The sequence below is a fragment of the Anguilla rostrata genome, chromosome 12 (genome assembly GCF_018555375.3).
Source record: "Anguilla rostrata isolate EN2019 chromosome 12, ASM1855537v3, whole genome shotgun sequence".
NCBI classification, from domain to species: domain Eukaryota; kingdom Metazoa; phylum Chordata; class Actinopteri; order Anguilliformes; family Anguillidae; genus Anguilla; species Anguilla rostrata.
In genome coordinates this window covers 16,275,914-16,299,932 of record NC_057944.1, presented here as the reverse complement: position 1 = coordinate 16,299,932, position 24,019 = coordinate 16,275,914, and the positions used below count along the sequence as shown (strand labels likewise).

Genomic DNA, 24,019 nt, shown 5'->3' with positions numbered 1-24,019 from the left:
AGCACACTGAGGTCCATCTTAGATTCAGCAGAAACAACGTGGCCGTACATCTATTACGTCATTGTGGCAAATTCAATGGGAGGAGAGAAAAAAGGAAAATTCAGCTCAAGGAAAAATAGTTTTGGCTATAGGTCAAATGGGTCAAGAAAGGGGGCCTTTTCCTTTATCTGCCACTTGGCCAAGTGACGTCATTGTTTAATATGTAATTGATATGGTCCTGTGAGCATCCCTACGGATTAACCAAGTGGTGAATAAAAAAAGATAACAGTAATAGTAATAAGAAGAAAACAACGACTACATATGTATAAAATAAATAGAACAAAATAGGAGGGGTTCCCCCCTACCCCCTGATAAGAAGACAGCACATCCCATTCTGTAAAAACCAACTGTTATTTGGCGACATCTGCTGTTGAAAGGTAGCTATTACATTAGAAGAGCTCATAATATGTCTGTCTGTGTTATTTTTCCCAAGCCTTCATCCCTGAGTCTCAACCTGACCTTGGCTGCTATTTAAACATCCTGTGGGCATTGCTTTTTATTCTGGAGAGACCAGAGTGTGGCACTTAAATCCAGTGCTGTGGTTTTCTATAGTGTGGCAGTTATATCTAGAAACTGCCATCTGATGGGTTGGCAAACATGCAACAGCAGGGTTTTTTTAGGTACCTGAGAGGGAACAGGCAGCAGTGATAAACCATATGTTAAAGAAAGCTGAGGTGGATTCTGCTCCACCAGTGTTTTGTGTTTAAATGATGAAATTAACTGCCCATAGACTTTCCCCCCTGGTTTAATATGGTTTGAGTTCTTCCACAATATATAAGGACAGACCTAATTCGTCCTTTCATTTCTCTGAAAAAAGAAAAACATAGAAATATTTAAATTATTTTATTACATCATACTTGACTAATATGTGGTTCTGTACACAAAGAATTAATTCAAAGAAACACAGAAAAAGAATGTTCATGCACCCAAAATAAAAAATGTAATAAGCCAGTGAATAAATTCAGCTCTGACACCCCACCCCACCCCCACAGAAGTGGGCAAGGGGAAGGATGGAGCCTAGTGACCTGAACTGAGCACATTCAATAAGGTTGTGTTCCAGAATTCTCCCTCACACCGGGAGGATTGGTTTAGGAGCCGAAAAGAAGTGCATACAGGAGAAATGAAGTGAGATGTTGCCTCCTCTTCCAGTCCAGGTGTATGTGTGGTTTCACTTCCCAATCCTTTGCACCACCCAGTCTTGTTGACATAAAGGACAGCGGTTGTTCTGCTTCACCCAAAGAGACATGCAGCAGTTGTGGAAGGAGTGATTACACTCTCCCCACACCACTGGTAAGGAAGAAGGGAGGGGTGGGGAAAGAGAGAATTTAAGTGTTACTTTGGAAAAAACAAATGTTGACATTTTTTAAGATAGTCGACTATGTCATTCTATGAAACCATTTCCACACTTCCATCAGTACACATTTTGAAAAATTATGACAGCATTGGAATTTCATACGTTTTCACGTTGTTCATACGTCGTTCTGATTGATGGGTCAGCTAGCCAATCAGAGTGCAAACAAAGGGTCAATTCAATTTCGACGGAATGTCCACCTGTCTGTCTCACCTGTGGTCTTAAGCCATTTAATGGTTGATTAGCCACTGACATAGCTAGAAACACTGCAACTAGGCAAAAGATCTTACCGACACAGTCCTCCTGTTTATTCTCGGCTTGACAACGTAGACAGGCATCTGAATGACAAACAGGGGAAACACAAGTCCGAATTTAATTGTTTTGACATCATCTACATCTCGCTTTACGATTTAAATACGTTAGCTCGTTTGTTTGTTAGTTTTTTTTGTTAGAAGAACTAGCTAGTCAGCCAGCATTACATTCCTAATAATTTCAAACAATATGACAAGCTCAGGTTATTAACGTTACTGGCTGGCAACGATTTGTTACACTAGGGGCACTAATGAAAAGCGAGTGATACAACACAACGTTAGCCAGCTAGACTGAATAGGACAAAATTAATTCGAATAACTATAGATAATTGCAGATGACCGCGTGACAACAAACCAAAGGCCCAAATTATCTATTGGTTGTTCAACTAAATCTAGGTAAGTAAATGTTAGCTAGTCTAACTTAGTTTTGTCGGCCAGTTGATCAACCTTGTTAGCTAGCTATAGCGAAATTTGATATTCCGCAAAATCGGTTGGCAAAAACAGTAAAGATGACCTAGCTAACATTTGCTGGTAGTGATATTCCTTTGCCTTAGCTAGGACCTGTAAGCTAACTATCTAGCTAACAGCCTAGAGACGATTGCATTCCCTTAGAATCTAGCTGGATATACATTTCGCTAGCTACGTTAGCTCCTTAGAAAGCGAAATACTTTATTTACCCATAACTTGCACTCTGCAAATGGCGCAGGTATCGCACTCGACGTCCCAGCTCCACATTGCTACAGCATTCCATTTCTTCAGGGAAAACATTTTGTCTCCTCCAGATTTCGACCCAGAAGTGCCAGTATGCGTATGAACCAAACTCGAGTCGTCTCCGTCATCCATCTCCGCCATATCAATGGAAGAGGGCATAACAAAATGGACGGGCCCGAATGGATAAACGTAATTCAACCAAACAGCCACACGGTGGAACTAAAGTCCACTATGTATTCGGCATGGAACCACAATCCGAATTGCTCGCTAGATTAAGACATAATTTGACTGATTTCCTTGTTTAATAGCATCTCCATCGTCACCATAGTATACACCTTATTCATTCAGCCATGAGTGTGCAGTCATAGTTTAGGGGACGGGCGGTGTCCAATTGTCCCACTTGCATCTGAATTGTTGTTCTATTGGGATGTCCAGGGCTACTCAGCATGGGCGCCAACTGGCCGCTTTGCATTGGTCTATTTATCTCACTATTTAACAGTCTGGGTCTGTATTTTCAGGAACTCTATGAGCACAGGGCACTTTAATTTTTTACTGGCCCAGAAATTTGGTGGCTGACCACAGAGTGATAAATCAGTCTCCTGCAGACATCATGAACATGTGCTTTAAGTCATGTGGACTTTAAGACTGATGGAGGAATGGTTCATGTAACCACTGGTAATCAATCCATTGCTGTCCAAGGGAAGGTATGTCCTTTACTTTGAGTGTCTGAACATAATAACATAATTATTGAAGCCATAGACAGCTGTTACCATAGCTAATAAACTATATTATGATACCTTGTGTCGTCCTCAGATCAAAGGTGAAAAATTATGTATTTTCTCGTACATTATTTTTAAAATGCCTTTGTTGAAAGAAAGCACACAGGAGACAGATTTCATGAATAAAACCTTTAACTAAAACACTATTTTCTGGCATTCACCTACACACCACTGCTAGCCGAGCGATCCAGAGGCCCTCTCACATCCTGGGGTTATCTGAATTTGTGAAATGGAGTTCTGGAGGGAAATTCTGAACATTATGCTGAGGAATGTGAGCAGTGTCTCAAAAGTGAAACAATGAGAATTTGAACTTTGCTGAATTCCTAATGTGCCCTGATTTATGGCCAGTGTCAGCAAGCCATGATTGCAGTTGCTACAGTGTTATGGCCAGAGAATGTTCCACTGCAAATTAATGGTTGTTACTGTAGAGTGTAGATGAAAGGATTTCGACCCAGGGCATCTATTCATATCATTTTTGTTTCCACTTTGCACAGCATGCTCAAAGATTTTGGGTTGGCAGATGTATAGTGTAGGACACTCAGGGGTGAGTGGGCGAGGTTGAAGGAGGAGGAGGAGACTTATTTGATTGTAAACAAAGGCTAAACAATCCTGCATAGTATACATTTAATATCCAGTTTCTTGTGTTTAATGTAAGGTGTTTGTCAAGAAATAGGATATGTCACACAAAAAGGCAAGTGTGAAAGGGCCTAAAATCCAGCTGTGTTCCAATATTTACATTATTCATGAATTCCACATACATGTGCAATTTATGTCCTGCATTAATGTCAACTCTTTTGTCAGTTCAGATTGACTTCCTTCCAGAGATGAAAATCCTCATTTTTGTGCCTGTAAGGAATCCAGAAGAACAGCATTGGTAAATTGAGATGGAGAGAAAACACTACACAAAGTGTCCTTAGCATGGCCAGGTGAGGCTGGCACTGAATGGGAAGCAGCTAGGTTACACTGAGATAAAGGAGGAATACAGCTACATGGACTCAGCACTGTGTACACTGCTGTGCCATGAAACAGTAATGGCCATTATACATAATACAAATTACTGTGTTTATACAATATATGAGGATCTACATACAAACCAGTCTTCTAGAGGCAACAGGCAAATAAATAATCACGTCTCGTGTTACTTCCTTTTTTCCATTTTCTGTCAGTATGTCTAGGGCTGTTATCACAGTTCAGGCTTGAGACCTATTTATGACTGAAGTTTCTTATGATTACCATTGATTATGCAACAAACACCACTGCAGACTACAACACCTAGGCTGGGTTTACACTGACGAGAGATGGAAAGTATTGTTGTATAACAAGGCAGCAGCCTGCCGATGAAAATGCGTCTACCTGCAGTGTAATCTTCCTGAACAACGCGTGCTTCTTGCTGCATAATACACTGCAGTCTTATTGCATGCTGTGCAAGGGGAGAGCGGTTGTGCATGTATGGGGGAGGTTAGTAACTCGCTTTCCCTGAGTGTATGGTGTGCTGTTGAATTTGGTTGCTGAGTGCAAACTCAGAGCTGGCGCAGTGAACGAGCGGGCTGTGCTGCTTAATCCCACGCACTGCGGCTTTTCTCGATCCAGTAGAACTGTCCTGCTCATTTTGCTGCAAATGGATGCTTTTTAATTATCCTCTCAAATATTCTTTTTCCATATCATTTGTTTCTGTGTAATTTAAGCTTTAATTAATTAGAGAGACTGTTAAAGTTGAATGTGAAGAAAGAGTAGGGACTTTTGGGAAATGTGGTGTTTTGGCACGGATCGTGCTGGCTCTGAGGCTCTTGGCATCGTAACTGGATGCCAGTCATTGTGCATTTGCTCCATGGAAAGGAATTGTGTAAGCGGGATCCACCCCTGCATACTGTTCTTTAGTTTTTTTTATTTCTTTCAGTACATAGATCCCACTCCTAGCATGTTTCTTATTTATCCTGGAAAAGCATTTGAATCAACACAAGTGCTAATCTTTCATGGAGAGTCATCTACGGTAAAGTGAACTGAAAAACAAAATACTTTTGTTGTGATGTGCTGAAAGAAAAGAGACAACGCCCCAGACACACCTTTTTTTTCTTTTTCTTTTTCACAGACTTCAGTTTCTTGGAATTCTTCAAGATGGCAGCAAATGTGTCTGCACTCATCTGGGTGGTAACTTTGACTTTTAACACTGTCTTTTCACCTGTGACAACACAGAAAATACATGGGTTTTAACATCCAAATGCACAACCTATAAATCTTTTAAGATCACATTACAAAGTTATGTTACAAAAACATTTATCTTGGTGGAATTTGTGTGAACGATTCTGTTCAAATTGAAACAGCTGGGCAATTTACAGATTAACACGAGAATGAATAAATGACAAATGGATAGCTCAGGAAAATGCTAGCTAGATACGTAACACACCTATGACACCAGATCACACCTCCAGCTACCCTAGCCGTGTCCCTGTCCCTTTATCACCCCCATTCCTCCTATGAAACACCCCCCCCCAAAGCGCTACCCGCTCTCCTGTCCTGCAGGGCCTCCAGAAGCAGTTTTCCGTTCTCATCCCCAATGTGGTTCTCACTGAGGTCCAGCTCCACCAGGTGAGTTGAGAGCTTGATCAACCTGCAGATGAAGAGAGAGGAACATAGAAGCCAGGGAGGAACAGGGAGGTAAGAGAGGAGATGAATATAGAGGAACAGTGGAGAACAGAAAGGAATGACAATGAGGAGTTAAGATAAGCAGTAAGAAAGAGAGAACTTTACTGCCAGAATATTGTGGCACAAGATGACTAGCTGATAGATATTTAGAGCAATGCTTCTCAGAGTTTGCCAAAGCGTCTGCCAAAGGACTCCTGAGTACTGCCAGCAGCCCCCTGTAAAAAAAAAAAAAAAAATCATATTGCTCTTTAATGGTTGTATTTGTGCCATTGACAGTTTTCAGTACTCTCCAAAAGTCCCCAGACACCTATTGGAAGGCACTACGATCTATGCCTAGAAATCCTAATCCTAAGGAGGAGGAGGAGGAATGTAGACTACTGAGTGCCATCCAGGTGAATGCAGAAATCACCCAGTGGGATCATGGGGGTACTGCTCTCTGGCAAGGAGCAGAAACAGATTTCTGACTCCTCAAGGAAGTCTCCTACAATATCTGGTGACCTGTAAATAGCAACTGTGTAATTTGGGTGGGTCAGCGTTCCTGTTAGTGAACAAAATAAGTGTGTGGGTTGTCTGAGTGGTCCAGGTTTCAGTGAGGATGAGGAACTGGAGGGAGAACAGGGAAGCATAGGCTATGATGAAGTCAGTCTTCTGCAGACTGACTGTTCCATAGGTCTGCTGCAATGGGTGGGACATCAGCGGAGAACACTAGAGAGGGTTAATCAGGGTTAAAATTGTGTGGCACCAAGGGGGACTGTGAAAATAAGTCTGTCTTCTGACAGTGATGCAAATAGGAATCGAAAGGGGACACGTGATGCTTCATGGGCACGTCCTCAACATTCTCTCTCAATGGACTCTGATAGACAGGCTCCCTTGTGTTAATCTGATACTGCCTTGTTTTAGTCTGACTGAGTCTCTGTCCAGATGAGGCTGCTGCTGTACTTCAAAGGACCTACTATAAATAGCACTACTAACCGCTAATTGAATAATGCAGCTGGGAAGGCACTCTTCTACTCAGCTACACGATCAGCTGATTAATAAAGGCTGCTGCAACTGAAACAACGTGCTCGGCTGATTAGCAAAACAGTAGCACCAAAACCACAATTACCAGAGCTGAAAATCAGAGTCAGTCCTCCTGCACACTAAGCATTAAGCGATAAACTTACAGAAAAACAAAGCATGAATACGAAATTTACTTCAGTTAAGATACAAACATAACGTTACAGAAGACTATCATGGCTATCATGAGGGTGTAAGAGGCATGCAGAGGTGTGTTGAAAGGAGGAGAGGAATTTAGAGGAATGTTGAAGAATGAGTGCTGCTAGATTTAAAGTGATCTCCAGCCCCTGTGGGCCTCAGTCCCCATCAAACTGATCGATTTAAACCTACGGATTTCACATTAGTGCCTGATTCCACTTTGGCTTGCCATGGTCGAACATATCTGTTCCACACAGGAGATGAGAACATGGCTGATTAATTCAGGAATGTGAGCCTGGCCCCACCATCGCTTAGACTAGGATAGCTCATCTGCCTGGGTGAAACAATGAGGACCCCAGCCAAACCAAACTCTTCTGCATTCAATACAAACATATAACGCTATTGCTGGGTGATCATAGGTGAGCTGTCTTTGGCTGAGCATGTTTAGTCTGAAAAAGCAAACAAGCACTCCAGAAAAGCTCACAAATGATAAAAGACAGTGGGAAAATGGGACCTTCTTCACTTATCATTGTGGTTCCTCCCTGACTTAGCTAAGACTATAAGTCATATGCTTTAGCTTTTTAGACCGGAATATCCATTCCTGCTAAGGACAAATGTCTTCTTCAGCATTTCTTCTATTTTGAAGTTTACAGTCCTATAATGACTCTGATTATGAAATGTTTGAAGTGAAAAAATAAAGTGGCCTAATCACAAAGACAAATACCAATGGTGCCAGACATTGACACTCAATGATATCAATGCCAGAGCTAACAGAGCTAAGACCTAGCATCTGAACATCGTTACTAACAGGTACCATCAGCCCTGATACTCACAAGCAGATTGTTTGTGTGAAACTCATCGCTGTAACAGTCCTTCCCAGGCCAAACGTGTCGATAGCATTGTCTGAGAGGTGAAGCTTCTCCAGCCAAGGCCCAATTTCTGCAGGCGTGGTTACAGACTTCTTCTTCTTCCCTTTAGACATGTCAAACTCAGGAATCTGTCTGGCTTTTTGACACGGCAGCGAAAATGCTACTGCTCAAACAGCAATGCCATTTCATGTCTCTTAAACAGACTGGATGTTGTTAAAAAAGGTCATTATTACAAGAGAGAAAATGCCACGGCTGCTTTAATCAATAGATAAGATTGAGGTTCATGTAAATAATGCCCATAAATGATATTACACTTCGACAAACATGAATTGAGACTGGGTGCCCAGTATAGGCTGAACCACATGCCCAACCTGCACCCGACCACACTGAGAAGTCTAGATAGAGAACTGAGGACTTATTGGTTATACAACCTTGCTATGGAGCATCATGAGATGGACAGCATGTTCCTTCCAGACATAGGAATGATTCCACAGCATACCGTTTTAGACGGAGCCATAGAACAGTAACATGCAAATGTTGACAGTGTAGAAGTAAAGGAAAGCACCCAGCCTGGACGAAATCCATCCTAATGCGTAAAGACGCTGATCATGGTCAAGACATGGGGGAAGTAGTTCCTATGACATGGGGGAAGTAGTTCCTCAACCATGGACAACTGAAAGTTACTGTCACTCTCTCAGTCACTTGTTCTGTCTCTTCCTACAGTATGCAGCTTTAAGACACGGAAGCACAGCAAATTCAATACCTTTTCTCTTTCTCTTTTTTCCCTTTGAAGATGCCGTACTGCTCCTCAGTGGCTTTGAGTTGGTAATGCCTGAGGGGAGAACACACCCATTAGATCAGTCACCTACTGCTTCTGTCTACACTGAACAGGACACTGCTTCGTAGAACCAGGATTGAACAGAACACTCACGCACGCAGGCACGCATGCACACGCACGCATACACCCGCACACACACGCGCACACACGCACACAGCTGTGAACACAAAAGGTCCATTTGAACTGAAATCAGAACTAATTACTGGCAGACTTATGAAAACAGAAAAACTATTCTTTAATGTGCATCATTACACTTGGCCTTATACTTTTGTACTTTTTTGAAGAGTGAGGTTCTAATTTGACATTTTAGGGTAATGTGGGCATTAGTTAACAAAATGTTGTGACTTGTTAGGTTTGGACTCAGCAATCCAGCCAGTGACTGTAACTGTGATTGTAATAGGCTACAGACCCTCTTTACTACTAAAACATCTCTGAGCATTCCACACAAATGCTACTCAATCCTCACGTGTGTTTCTGATTACAGGGAAGATTTAAGTGATTTAAGCTGAGCTCAATTATGCAAAAATCTGTGCAAATCTGCAGTCAGACTGTAAATTACGTGTGCGTGCACACACATATTCCGCACTGTAAGATGGGTACCTGGCACCACTACAGACCACTTATTCTTTTCAGGTATGCCTGCTGTGATGAAGACTGCCCCCATACTGTATATGCCAATAACTACCTGTCCTGAACCCTTAACTGCCCCAGATGAGCCAACCACTGCAACTACATTCCCCATAAGCACCCCTCTCAGGTAACGTCACTGCAAAATGTTAGAAGCCTTATTCCAGTCACTGTTGAGTTTTCTAGTTGGCTCTGGGGAAGGATGCATTTCAGGTTATCTGGAAATGACTGATATGAGGCCTGGAAATCAGACCCTAGACCAGCAGAGGTTTATTATGTTGATTCTGTAATGAAATCAAATTATGAAATTATTTGAAATGTAATGTAATGATTACACCAAACACTCCCTTGAATGTTTAAGTTTTTGGTTGGATATCATGACACTGTTATTTCTGCGACTGGGTGTGGTGGGAGCAGCAATATGACTGAGGGGCAGGTCCGGAGGCAGCCAAGGACATGGGAGGAAGGCAAGAAAGGAATGCAGGATCGTGTAGTCTTGTGATTTTGGGTCTGGCTCTATGTCCCAGTGACCTGTGACACAGTGGCCGGCCCATACAGATTGTGAACGTACAAGTGCAGTGTTTTTGTTGGACCTGCAGTTCATCGCTGTAATAATCCCATTTGTCACTGCATGTACAGCGGGTGGCAGTCAGGATTAAGTCCACATGGGCTTGGATGTGGAGCCGAACCTGCCTGATGGAGACCCTCTACGTGCCTGTTGGGTCAGCTGCAAGGGTGCTGGGCTCCTCCAGGGCGAGGCGCTCTGCGTGTTTCACCAGCACGTCCACCAGCTCAGTGGCGCCCCCACACTGCAGGTCATTGCCATTGACATACAGATCTCTGGGTAAAGAGGTGAGATTTCCAAGGCTGTGGCCTTGTGATTACAGCTGTGCAGACTGAGAGGGCACTGTCCATCAGCCTCAGTAACAATACTGATATCGTTCAGATATGACACTATACATGATACAACTAACAGTAAAAACACAATAACAATAATAATGATTATAATAATCATCATCATCATTTTGTGTTTATATTGTGTTTTTCTAAGTGCTCTAAGATGCTTTATAACAAAAACAGACAATTATAAATTAAGCACAAAATCCAAACAGAAAAAAGATGCGAAGAAAACAATAGTGCATAGCAAAAAAATAAAGCAAGTGTGAGAAAAGCACAAATGAGAACAACATAAGGACAATAGAACAAGGTAACTAGGAACATAAGTCATAAAAGTAGCAGGTTTTTTGTGGATGGGAGTGAGGTCAGCAAGTTTGGGGGGGGGGCGGGGGGGAGCACTGCCAGAGAAGAGTGAGGAGTTAATTACTGCTGTGATGAGTGGGCTGATTGTGGGGAGACAGGGGTGGTAGGGTCCATACCACAGGTGGGAGTCTTATTCCTCTCAGTACTTTGCTAAGGTTGACGGCAGTGATTAGGGAGAAATGAGAGAGGTTCTGGTTGGTGAGAGGTGGGCAGCTGAGTTCAGTTTGTGTTGGGAAGGGGGGAGGGGTGGAGAAAATGGACAGCACTACCACTAATATATAGCAAACGCCAATGAAAGTAGCACATATGAGATGCATAATCAAAACAGAACAACTGTGAACAACTGTATACCAACCTGACAGCACTCCTCGAGACCAGGGCACCCAACAGAGTTCCACTGCTTGGGCCCAGGGAACAGTAACACAAACTCAGGGAAAGGACATGGTTGTCCCCCTCTAGGCCACACAGTAGTGCTCTCACTCCTTCCTCTCCAACACTGGAAAGAGAGAGAGAGAGATCGAGTGAGAGAGAGCGAGACAGACAGACAGACATAAAACAATTCAGAAACTCAGTTGGCCATTGAGATTGGCCCACACATGCATGACTTTAAGAGGCTGAGATAGAACTGCAGTTTCTGACAATATTTGGTAACTATGTATCATAAAATGCATTCCTTCAAAATAGTTAATTGATTAAAATATTCCCAAACTTCCCAAACTTCAAATTTGGAAACTGGCCCGTTCCCCTGGGGAAAAAGAGAAGCTGCTCTATGCTGGCAGTAAAATATACAGCTAACCGCCATCGCTGCTTTTCTCCCTTATCTATATAGGGAAGCTGAGCGCTGCCACATGAACTACAGCAGTTTATTGCAAACAGATTGTGCATTCTTTGATGAACATTTAACAACGAGAACTTACAAGAGGATAACAGAATCCAGCCCTGAATTGATTTGTGTGTCTCGTGTCTTCATGTCTCTCTCTCTCTTGCTCTGAACAAACAAACACGCACACACGCACACAAACGCACACACACACACGCGCACACACACACTCACAGACACACACGCACACACACACACAAACGCACACACACACACAAGCACACGTACACGCACACAAACGCACACACACACGCATGCGCACACACACACTCACAGACACACACGCACACACACACACAGACACACGCACACACACACACGCACGCACACACACACACACGTACACGCACACTCACAGACACACATGCACGCACACACACACAGACACACACGCACACACACACACACACGCACGCACACAGACACACACTCACACACACACACACAGTGTTACTCACGGGGTATAGTCCAGACAGAGGGAGGTAAGGGAGCTGAGTGCCACAGCCCGACCCAGCCGCCCCAGGGACCAGACGTCCAGTCTGCAGTCCAGCAGCCCCAGCTGTCTGAAAGGGTACTCCGTCCTACCCCGCTTCTCCAGCAGGAGGCACTGTGAAGCCAAGAAAGACAATAAACTTGGGTTTCATTTGCCCTGAGGGAGCATCAATGCTCAAAAACTCTGTTTGTGAAAGAGGGAGGCCCAGTCAGACTGAGAGATTAGCACAGTAGTTGCATAAATAAACCCTAGCGTACGTATAGGTTTCTTGTCTTCTCCTCTGGGCAAAAATGATCCCGTGTATGCAGGAGCTTAGAATCATAAAAATGAAGCAAGACTGATTTACTGGTAATGAGTATCCCATTTACTCCTCCTTGACAAAACTGAGCTCCATTCTACACCAGTGTGAGATTTTGACTATTTTCTCATGCTTCCCCAAATTCTGCTCCTGAGAAACAACCCTCCACTTGTCTGACTAGGATAACAACAAAGCAATGTTCTAGGGTTCACTTAAATGCTTTTTTGTCTGAAATAAGATGACTGCAATAGCCAAGGAGAAACCCATGAGAGATCTATTAGCAGAGCAACAAATCAACGAGAACTTTCTTGAGCTTCTGTTCTTAAATTGATCCCTGATTTGTCTTGGATTGATCGATGCCCGCGCTCTTCGTTTCTCCCTTGGGGGAGGGTTAGGAGAGGCAGTTCACAGTCGGAGTTCAGTAATCTCAAAATAAGCATCTGATTTACTTCTCAGGAGATAAAGAAAAGGCTGTTGTAAGCAGTAGATTTTTTTTCTTTGGGCATGAACACAGGTCCATTATAGGCTTTGCCAAACAGAACCTTTTACTTGTTGAATATATTGACAAAGATTTACACCAATAAACCGAACAAGTGATCCGGCCTAGTCACATCCACTTAGCACAGGCACAGAGATGACCTTGAAGAAAGATAGCTGCCTGAGCACAAGTTCTGTATCACTTTCTACCCTCTTCAGGCTCCAAGCCTTCAGGGTACATACATGTTTCCCAAACCAAGTGTGTTTGATCAGTTTCATGTCATTCTGTAGCCTCACTATAGGGCTTCACTCGTGCTGCTGTTTTTAAGCCCACCTGACATGATTTACCAGGCACAGGTCAAATAAAAGCCTGTGCTTCCACTAATGCTTGCTTTAGAAAAAAGTCAAACTGTAAACTAGTTTTCAGTAAAGAAAATAAAAAATAAGTGAAGTCAATTATGAATAGAGGGCAGCACAGTGGTCCGGTGGGTAGCACTATTGCCCGGATCCTTGGTTTGAATCTCAGCTGGGGCCTTTCTCTGTGGAGTTTGCATGTTCTCCCCGTGTCCATGTGGGTTTCCTCCAGGTACTTTGGTTTCCTCCCACAGGACATGCAGGTAGGCTAATTGGAAGGTCTAAATTGCCCATAGGTATGAGTATGTGAGTGAATGAGTTTATGAATGGTGCGTGTGCCCTGTGATAGATTGGCAACTTGTCCAGGGTGTATTCCTGCCTCTCGCCCAATGCACTCTGGGATAGGCCCCAGCACCCCCCGCGACCCTGACCAGGAATAAGCAAGTTATATAATGGATAGATGGATGGAAATATGAATAGATCTACTTAAATGGGAAGGAGTCCAATCTTATTATTCAGATGCAAAAGTAGGGTTTTTGGTTGTTGTCATAATTGTGGAAAAAAAGCCAAAATTCCAGTCAAATCAAAACAATTTGACCAAATTGATTTCTGAAATCTGATTCCAGATCTGTTGTGTAAGTCCAAGATGGAGACGGAGAGGGAAGCCATGATGCAATATCAATTAGTCATGTCAATATTACTGCACTTCAGAAGTGTTTGTATTTTTAACCCAAATAGGAGCAATATCCATTTAAAATGCATGTCCTTCATGTGACCTGCTAAGTTAACCAGCCTACTGTAAAAATAAATGATTGATGAATGGCTGACAGCAAAAATATTTCTGTTGGGGGTTTTTCTCAAAAAATCAGCACTGCATACCTGACCCTGGGAATAAGTAACAGATGCTTCAAGCTCAGGGCCTGGAGACTGAGTATGTGCTTACAATGTATCCATGTGCCAAGGGGGTAGCTGCAGATTACTGAATGCCAGGCACACCCTTATGCAAAAGTTTGGGGGGAGACTGAGAGACATGTCACCCCCAATATTTTCATATCCAGCTAGTATGCTTATGAGTCTTGAAGTCTGACTATGTGAGACTAGGTGGTCCAGTCAGTCTCTCCGAACGAGAACATGATATGATACCTACAACGATGGGCATGCCACATAGCTAGGATAAGACATGAAGTACCCATGTGGACTTTTTAATAGGCCAGTTTATGTGTTGGGAAAGTGTCAATACTAAAACCAACACTGTGCTAGATGAAATAAAAATCTAGCACAAGAAGTATACTTTGACAACCCACATGTCTTCCAGCTTTACTTCCAGCTACCACCTGGTTACTATGGCAATGCTTGCTGAAGTTGTGATTGATGGTGTTTATTGTACATGATCAGAATGTGTAGTGGAGAACACGGAAGAAGCATGAGCGTGCGAGGGAAAATGAAAAGTTCAAAACCTGTCTGTACTGCAGCAGCTTGAGTGATTCAGAGGCCAGTTCTCATCCATTGACACTCAGTATGATTCAATATGATAATATGATTCAGTACTGCTTCCATTTCACAACTCCCTGCAGAGTGCTCCTTAGGCGCTGGGTGTGCATCAGCAGGGGTGACTTACTAGATCGGCGACATCCTGTTGTCTTGGTGACAGGTCCCAGACGGTCAGCTCGCGCCCGTGTGTGTAGCGTGTGTCCCGCACCGTTTGGAGGAGGGGCCAAAGGCTGGGGGACACGTGAGTCCCGGGTGTGTTCTCCGGGAAGGTGAGTGTGATCTACAGCAGAGACAAACCACTTACTGCTCCAAACCAGACCTCTCACACTCAGGCACAGCAAGTTGTAAGAAGAAGGTGTGTGTAAGCGCGGTTGTTTGATTTCTGAGTGTGTGTGTTTGTGTATATTTGAAAGTGTGTGTGAGCATTCATGATTGTGCGTGTATATACATGCATGCCTGTGTGTGAGAGGGACAGCCTACCTGTGTATGCATATGTTAGAAATTTTGGTCAAATGCATTGGTGTGTAGGTGTGTGAGGATGTGTGCATTTGTATATATGAGCATGTTTGTGTACGTGTGCATGAGTGTGTGCAAAAGAGAGAAAAAAGGAGAAAATTAATTGGGAAATTCATGACAAATTTGTTGTTTTTTCTCTTTACTAATCATTTGTGTTCCTTTGAGATGTTCCGCCAAGCTTTCACAGCTTCACCATTCCATCATCGGACTAATTTGACTTTGAGGAGCTTTCTTAGAAAGCCGGACATTACAGTTGCTATTCTGAGCTGTAGGTTTTTGTATTCACTTCTGAAGATGGTGAAAATAGCATTTTTAATTTTCATTTTTGGGTGAATTTTGGGCTGGCCTTTCACTTTGTTAGTGCTGCATGTCTTCAGAAACCGTAGCGATCAGTAGAACACAATGTCTACCTTAGTCATGTTTTTCTCCTTCTCGATGCATCGCAGGACATCTCGCCTCACAGAGGGACTGATGCAGCTCTCACTTTCCACACAATGTCTTTCGTATGACTTCAGAAACTGCCGGAGACTGGCAGAGACGTAAGACGTTTTCGAGCTGGGTCTTGCCGTTCCTTTTCCACCCCTCTTCGCCTGCTCATCTCTCGACATTTGCTCACCCAAGATTTCACAGCCTAGCTTTTAAACGAAGGAAAAGAAGAGAAAATAAGTTCCACATGTTTTTGCATTTCAGTGAGTAAAATAGGAATAGACACTGTCAGTGCATCATAAATCATTAGATTTCTGCAGATCACACATCAGAGACCAAACAGATCTTATGTCGAAAGGTTTCCCATTATTTCCATTCATTTGGGCTCGCCAATTCTGCTTTGAATTATTGCTGTGCTACCTTCCTCTACATTTGGCCACAAAGCTGCAAGCCACTATTACGTACACCTAATTAGCCCCACAGTGTCACAGGAGAGAGCTAGCACCAAATGAGATACATATCTCTCAATCACGGCCTACATGTTGTTCGAACTGCACTTGGGCCCCTGATGGTCAGATCTGGAGAGAACTCAGGAGACTCTTAACTTAGTATCTGGTAGCAAAACGTTTGCAAACAAAAATCGCCATTTTAACGAAGTGATAATAAACATTGGCCTGATTCTCTGAGAGCAGTTTAAAGACATGTGAGGTAGTGTGAGGTAGTGTGACACATAGACCTCTGCTTGCCATTCATTTCTTCCTTTTGTGTCACAATTTATGTCCTTTGAGCAACACTTCACTATAAAAAGTCAAAATGGAGATAGCAAAAGATATATATGAGCCTGTTTTTCATACACAAGCACCTTCTTGGCTTTATGATTTGAATAACTGCTGCCACTTGTAGACAGGCCTTCACTTACATGTGATTCATAATAAAAATATGGGTTTCATACCCAAAAAGTGGGCAGTTCATCACTCTTGGAAGAACCTTGGCTGACTGAGGCCACACTACTCCTGGTGGGATGAAAGCAATTATGCCCTGCTTCTATGGACTCCTGGTAACAGCATACTAATAACAGTCAAACCTACAACTATAGTACAGGGCCCAGCCTGTGATCATGTGTGGGCATGTACTGGCTGAGCTGCTTGCTAAATGATTAAAAACTATGCAGTAATAGTAGCCTGCCAGACCAGTCATAAACCCACAAATAATCCATATGATCATAAAACCACAAATAAGGTACAGTGCATAAACCAAACAATATAAGTTTAACTGCTCCTCAAAAGTGTGGAGGCCAATACTGATTATTTCTCATTTAAAAATTAAATCTATTCTAAAGGGCTATTGAATTGAATCTATTCTAAAGGGCCTGCTCTGCATTTTGCCCGCAATTCTTTTTAAAAATATTTAGTGATGGCAATATGTTTTAAAAATCAATTACATCCTGTTGTCCCAGTCACAGCTCCTTCAATCGAGTCAGTTACACCTGATTTGCTACGCATTCCATTGCATACACCTTTTTCAATTTGTTGAGGCTTTAGATAAATCTGCATGTATACTAATTCATTGTAATCATAAATAATAACCATTCCTGTTTTAACTGATATTGTCCATATCAAAACTCCAGTTACTGTCATTTCACAGAAAAATAAGCTATACACATGGATTATCACAATAGAAAAAAAACTGTTGATTCATTATTCTAACTGGTTTTAATGATTGTTTAATTAATCTCCCGCCAACAGACCTGTGGTTTTAAACTGGATAGATTCACTGTTATACCAGACAGGCCCTCATGCAGATACGATTTGAGAAACTAAGGCAACGTGCCATGCACATACATAGTCTATGCAGAAAATACTACATAACAAACTATTTCAACTAGCATGGTAATCATAGAAAAGCCTACCCATGGACATGAAAACAATATTATCATAAAAAAAGAAATCAAATGAGCCCCAGACATTTTCCAGATGTGATAATACTGTGTCTGAACATAGTAGAAGCACATGTTCAAATCGAGGAGAAAAGTTTGCTCATAAATCACAGACAGCAGAACTGATTACTTTCACTAAAAATTTCACTGAAGTTTCAGAAGTTATTTAAGACAAAACATACAAAATGCCAACAAATGTGAAGTCATTTTTAGACACAACTGCAATGCACTCACCTACTACCATGAGATTTTTCCCCCCTCTGTTGAGTGTCTGTTGCTGTAGCAACACGTTGCTATGCGACAGAAGGGGACACTCTGACTTAACAGGGGCAGTGCTCAAAAAAGGCCTTAGTAGTGGTGGTTTCATTTTTTTGACCGAGCCTTTAGCTAAAGACTGAGGCAGGTGCTACGTTTACACTGTGTTTTGTGCATTGTATAAATACGCTAAATTTAATGAAGTTGTAAATTATAGCCAACACAAATATATGCTATTTAGTATTACAGTGAAAAAAACGGGTATTTTCAATTTAATGGAGGAAGTTGCTTACTGAATGATCCAACAGTGGCAATGAAAACAAGAAGATTTTGACTACGAAAACCCCTCTGCCACACATACTCATATAGTTCTTATGGTTGATGATCAATAAATTCTCACCATAATGAAGAAAAACCTACTCTTCAGGAGGCAGGTGTGCATGCGTCAGTGACTACTGTCCACAGCCGACTTCACAGAGGGCAAAACACTATTTAGCTGCAAAAAATGAATTCTCTAAAATGGATTTATAATGTATGCGTGTTCCCTGAAATTCTCACACAGCAATAGACTGTCACTCACATTCTCACTTCTTCCCAGAGTCATGTTAAAAAACCTGCCAAACAAGCATTTTTAATGACTAAGTAAAACAAAACCCCATAATTTAACCATAAATAGATAGGTCTACAGTTTGTGTTAAACGTATCCCTTTCATTACATGTAAAATAATTTTACTCCATAGACAGAAATCCATCAAAGAAATCCGTCATGAAAAACAACCTGTACATTTGATGCGACTGTGTCAGGGAAACTGACACTGAAAGAATACATTGAAAACAGCAGCTGATTGGGAAATAAAACCATTTCCCACAGATATTTGGTGGCATATGTTTGGCAAGAAAACAGACCTTTCCGTTGAGTCTATTGCTGTGTGAGAATTTCAGGAAACACTGAACAGTATACATTATAAATCCATTTTAGAGCAATTATACATGTTATTTCTATACAAATTATGCATTCCAGTGTTATTGGTTACAATGCTGAACCTTGGCCCTCATAGTCAGAAGTGAATGAGTATGAGGGGCAGAGAGAGTTTCATAGTCGAAAAATCTTCATTGCCAATGTTTGATCATTCAGTGAGCAACTATCTTCTAAATCTATGAAGAGCCATGGTTTCTGTCTTCATAACGTCTCATGTTGCCCATGTAGCCTAACAGATGAAATCAAATATCTACAGCTGCATGCATTTCCTAACATTACAATCTTATCCTTTAATGCTTTGACAGTTTTATCCATCAACTTTCAGTTAAATTTCTAGAAAATATTGAAAATTGATTTTACCAACGAACTTTACATTGTTGAAAGAAATAACGCGGTGTTTCGGATAATCTAAAATATACCATGAATAAACGAACTGCTGCGAAAAGATGTTGTTACTAGCCTAGGAACAGACCAAATTTGGATGATGCAGAATTTGAATCACTGCTTCCACAGACGCCGAAACCACGAGTGCTGCCGGCTGCTGGTCGCCGATATAAAACCTGTCAGCGCGCGCGGAGTCCGTGCAGAACATACTGTAGGGAGAAACGCTTGGATATTGTTGCGCAGCGTCGTGACATCGTCAGAAACAATGACACCTGGGAGCACGCGGGAGACTACGGAAGAGGACAAACCCAAACAAACACCCAGCCCGGCAGGTATTTGTCGCTTTAAATCTTTGCGCTGACTGCCAAAAAAGTTGGTCTTGTTTTTGTTTGAAAACATAAGTAAAACATATAATTTTACCTAAGTCATTCCAATGAACGAAAAATCCTTTAAAAAATTGAATAAAAATGAAATAATAATAATAATAATAATAATAATAATAATAAATACTATTGTTATGATTATAATAATAGTGGCACCCCCATCACTGACGTTCTGATGGAAAAATTTTGTTTTTGGATACTTCTGCCTAGATCACAATTTTTTGGGAGTCTAGAAAAACATTTTCCTCAAGTTAAAATAACAATCCTGAATAATGATTAACTATGACAATAATATTAACATGAATTAATTATTTTTGAAAATGCGGTAGTGACCTGGAACTAGGCAATTGCATTACCACCTGACCTTTTATCCAGAGCTTATCAGTGGTACTCTCATTAATACTGAAGTGTAATATCACTAAGAAGACACGCCTGTCTCTAACACATTTCCAAAATGGATTTCTTTGATGCTTTATTTATTTCTGTCTTGAAAATGCACTGAGCAAATAACTGTTTTCAGTGTTATAGCCTCTATTTTGTTCTAGTCTGTGTGTCTGGACACAGATGAACATAACAGTGAAGCTCTGGGTTACACAGACAAAACAGAAACCTGCTTTTTGACGCTTCTGTGCCTCTGCCCTATTCAGATTTGATGAAGAGGAGGAGGAGGAAGAGCCTGTGGCTGGTGGTGGGCATGCTCTGCCTGGCCCTGCTGGTCGTGGCCCTGGGAATCTACACCACCACCCGAACAGAGAGCCTGCACGTCACTGGCTACGCCTCCGGAATCATTGTGAGGAACGTCTCATGTTCAACTTCATGCTCACATTCATCAGTAAAATACACTCATTCATCAGCTTCCGCTTACAAAATTATAATCTATAATTCTGCTGCTGCTGCAACAAGCAAATTCATTTATGGGCTTTGAAGCGAAAGCCCCCATGTTCCATTTGACCTTCTCCGCATGAATAATCGGATTGTCCTTCTTTTTGAATTATTCATTTGGAAAAAACACACAAGAAAATCTAATCTACCGTAACAATTGACATGAAATTTGGTACATACCATCTTTGTACTAGGCTAGGTATGTCACTGAATTGTAAATAAAAAGTCTATAATATAAGATCATTAGAAAGTATATATAAAAACAAAATTGCTTTTAGGCTATCTAAAAGCAATAGTTAATAGCTTTTTACAAAATCTAAGAGCTATTAAAAAAGCTATTTCAAAAAGTGGCCAAATAATTCAGTAATTTGCATACAATGCAATAAAGGCACCACAAGTCTCATTTTACCAGCATGAAATAGCTTATATTATTAAATAACAGCAATAATCTTGCACTCAATTTATTGTCATGAAAGCATTTTGTTGATAAATATATTTCCTTTGCAGTGAATGCTTTAGCACGTATCCCTCATTCAATACTTAGCTCTGAATTCTTGTGCTGAAGAACCTTTCCTGTGGTTTACAATATTAAAGCAAAACTGTGAGCAGGATCACAAAGGAGAATTCATTCATGTGTGTGGCATCGCATGGTCATGCCTTACATGGACATTGTTGACTTGCTGTGGAACGTTGCATTGCCTGCTTGGACCCTGGAACTGCTGCTTATAGCTCTATGGTTTTTTTTTTTTGGTTATTGTTGTTCATATACCTTGGGACGAGGATGTGTATGCTACAAGGAGGCAGGTATGGTGCTGGAGGGAGATAGTGTTAGGAAATGCAATGCTGTTAAGCAGTTGGACACCCTTGGAGGATGGGATCATAGCTACAAGCTATGGGTGTGTTAAGAGGCAGGGCACTCTCAGTGTGTGTGTGGTGGCATCTCTCTGTACATGTGCCTGTACTGTGCCTCTCCATTTTTCTGCTTTTCTTGCTGAATTGCGTTTTTTGAATAGATTGTTTATATATTCACTAGATTGTGATTGTAAATTTAACAGGAGACTGATTATATTAAAGCTTAAGCTTATTTTAAAGACCACAAGCCCCTTTGCCAGGAATGTGCATAAGAAATACAAGCACGCACACACACACACATACATGAACACAAACACGCACACACACGCGCGCACACACACACACACACACACACACACATACAGTTTAATGATTCCTGCTGGACTTCTGCCAGGTCTTCAGGAGCCCCAGTCAAAGATGGCCCCCAAACCTAACGCAGTGCAGTCTATTGTAGAAATGTAGAAATTGTACAACTGGAGAAATGACATGCATATCTGCAGTTATCCACAGTAGCACTGGTCAAGAAGAGCTGCACAAAACAGATATTGGAGAGGCAGATGCCAGGCAAGACAATAATATTTGAAGTTAATTGAAATAAATAATTCAATTAATAAATTGTGGTAGAGGAACTGCCAATAGAACTATGCAATTTTCATATTTATAATATTATGAATCATATAAGGTAGCATGAAATTAAATCTGCATAGCACTGATAGCACTGGCTATCACTGGCTATCACTCCAAATCTGCAAAATTTCATAACCAATTTGACTAGGTAATATAATTTTTTTAATTCTCACAGTAGATATAAGACTGCAAAATAAGAGTAGTATAAGAATAGTGAATAATATACTTGGTATCTTCCAGGACAAGTATTTAACCTTTTATCATCATAACCCCTCCAAATCCAAATATTGTCTGAAAATAAGGTATATAAGGCTTGAATTATAACTATAAGTCACATGGATGCATAAATTGAGTCTTTCTTCAGTTCCAAGTAATTAATCAGGTCTTGAACTCATTGCTCTTAGTGAAACTGAATCTAAATTGAATGCATCTGTATTTGCATTACAGAAGTTGTCCCATGTCTTGAGAATCCTATATTTTCTCAGACTTTACCCTGAATTTCCTCCATAGTTGGCGTTTGGATCTTTCCTGGGTATTCTGGGACTCTGTCTTGAAGAAAACCGCAAGCAGCTGGTAAGTATATCTTCCTTATATGTCTCTTATATCTTTGAGTCCAGCCGAGGCTGTGGGCTTCAGGGCAGGTCCAGCCAATGCGGGCCTGAGCCTGTGAGGAGCTCTAAGCAGGATTTCATTTTGGGGCCTCCAAACCAACATTATGAATTACATACGCAGTGGTGGCGCCAGGATTTTTTTCCAGGACGTGCTAATGGGGAGCTAGGCCTATACACAGAGGTGCTGATAATTAATTTTTTTTATTGTAAAATTGTAAGAAAATGCTTGAGGGTGCTGTGCCAATTCGTGATTGGGGCTGTAGCCCAGGCTTGCCCCCCTCAGCACCACCACTGAATGTATATTTTAGAATAGTTAGGGGGCCCCCTAGTGGTCACGGGGCCCTAAGCAGCTCCTCATGTTGCTTATTGGGTCGAGCTGGCTCTGGGTACAGGGTCTGAAGGAGCTTGGGCTGAGATTGGTATATGGGGGGCTATGGCTTGGTTTGCCTGTTTGGGTTGTAATTTAATTTAGTTATATGGCTGTGGTGTACATGATGGGCTTGATAATAACCAGCTTAACCAATCGAAATAACTGCACTTCACAAATCTTTTGATTCCAGTTAGTGGTAGATGTAATATACTTGAAGCTTGGAGACTTGAAGACTGTACATACATACTGTTTCTGTATCAACTCTGGACTTGTGAAGTCTCTCCCGTTGGGAATTAGACTGTGTGTTAAAAGCCATGAATTTCATGCTGTACAAGCTGCATGTTACTGTGCATTAAGGGTTGTGTTGTGCTGTAAGAAGTAAGCATTCAGAGCTGTAGACAACAAGCTGTGTTACAAACTGGGCACTCTTAGCTTCACACTGCAAACTCTGCATTCCCAGCTGTGAATTACCATCTGAATGTTACGGGCTGGAATCTGCTCCTGCCGACACAAACAGCAGCATGTTTTCATGTGTTCCTTCTGTTACCGTTTAGCCTTCATATCTGTGTCAGCATGGGCTGGAGATTCTTGGTTCAAGTGTGCGTCTTTGGGATCTGCAATGCAGAAAGCAGAGAGATAAAATTACTGATAGCGTGTGATAGCCTCTTTTCTTGTAGTTGTTCACATTCACATGGAAGATTATCTTCTTTCGGCATTTCGGATGCACATTAAGTCCTGGCCATATCTGGTGCTTTTTGTTTTTTTCCCAGTAATCAGACATTGTGCCGAATAGCTACTGCTAACAGTAGCAGCCATGAACATCAATAAGATGTTATAACCACTTTTGGCCACTGTATGACTCTCCCACTAAAAACACTGCATTGTCCTTTTGGATGTGAATCATACTTACCAGGAGAAGGTCAGATGTAGTTATAGCTTGATCTCCTATAGCTTGCTGAGAAAATGTTTCTTAAGCTGTACTGTAAATCAGCTGGGCTTTTGGGAGTAGGCTCAGTGCTGGTGTGATGGAATTTTACTGCTACAGGGCATTTCCTGTCTCCCATTATAAGTTCCAGATTCAGTTCTAATCCAACACAGATAGCCTGGTTCCCTAGACCTGCTGACCAGTGGCCTCATTCCCAAGCATTTCTCTTTTGAAATCCTATTCACCTTTAGGGATGCT

At 41.6% G+C, this 24,019-nt stretch overlaps 3 protein-coding genes across 5 annotated transcripts in view; 1 reads left to right on the top strand and 2 right to left on the bottom strand.

The window, feature by feature from the left end:
* Nucleotides 1-867: 867 nt before the first annotated feature.
* rnf7 (ring finger protein 7) lies at nucleotides 868-2,747 on the bottom strand. Of its 2 annotated transcripts, none has more exons than XM_064302972.1 (3): nucleotides 2,386-2,747; nucleotides 1,681-1,728; nucleotides 868-1,326 (listed from the first exon to the last, which is right to left on the bottom strand). In XM_064302972.1, exons 1-3 carry the CDS (start codon nucleotides 2,569-2,571, stop codon nucleotides 1,270-1,272), a joined length of 291 nt encoding a protein of 96 aa, XP_064159042.1. In that variant the 5' UTR covers nucleotides 2,572-2,747; the 3' UTR covers nucleotides 868-1,269. The 2 variants fall into 2 exon arrangements, with proteins under 2 accessions (XP_064159042.1, XP_064159041.1); XM_064302971.1 differs by having other exon boundaries at nucleotides 2,379-2,654.
* A 1,155-nt stretch (nucleotides 2,748-3,902) lies between these two features.
* Nucleotides 3,903-17,785, bottom strand: LOC135236522 (uncharacterized). 2 transcript variants are annotated; one of them, XM_064302964.1, is made up of 11 exons: nucleotides 17,728-17,785; nucleotides 15,542-15,766; nucleotides 14,743-14,895; nucleotides 11,961-12,109; nucleotides 10,978-11,118; nucleotides 10,078-10,229; nucleotides 8,661-8,729; nucleotides 7,862-8,000; nucleotides 5,693-5,799; nucleotides 5,255-5,370; nucleotides 3,903-4,037 (listed from the first exon to the last, which is right to left on the bottom strand). In XM_064302964.1, exons 2-11 carry the CDS (start codon nucleotides 15,737-15,739, stop codon nucleotides 4,026-4,028), a joined length of 1,236 nt encoding a protein of 411 aa, XP_064159034.1. In that variant the 5' UTR covers nucleotides 15,740-15,766; nucleotides 17,728-17,785; the 3' UTR covers nucleotides 3,903-4,025. The 2 variants fall into 2 exon arrangements, with proteins under 2 accessions (XP_064159034.1, XP_064159035.1); XM_064302965.1 differs by having other exon boundaries at nucleotides 10,078-10,202.
* LOC135236523 (transmembrane protein 255B) overlaps nucleotides 14,782-24,019 on the top strand; it is a 16,924-nt gene continuing 7,686 nt past the window's right edge. The window contains exons 1-4 of the mRNA XM_064302966.1: nucleotides 14,782-14,884; nucleotides 19,241-19,443; nucleotides 20,142-20,284; nucleotides 22,366-22,428. Of these exons, the coding sequence (XP_064159036.1) occupies nucleotides 19,377-19,443; nucleotides 20,142-20,284; nucleotides 22,366-22,428 (273 nt within the window). The 5' untranslated portion in view covers nucleotides 14,782-14,884; nucleotides 19,241-19,376. The remainder of the gene's footprint in view (nucleotides 14,885-19,240; nucleotides 19,444-20,141; nucleotides 20,285-22,365; nucleotides 22,429-24,019) is intronic.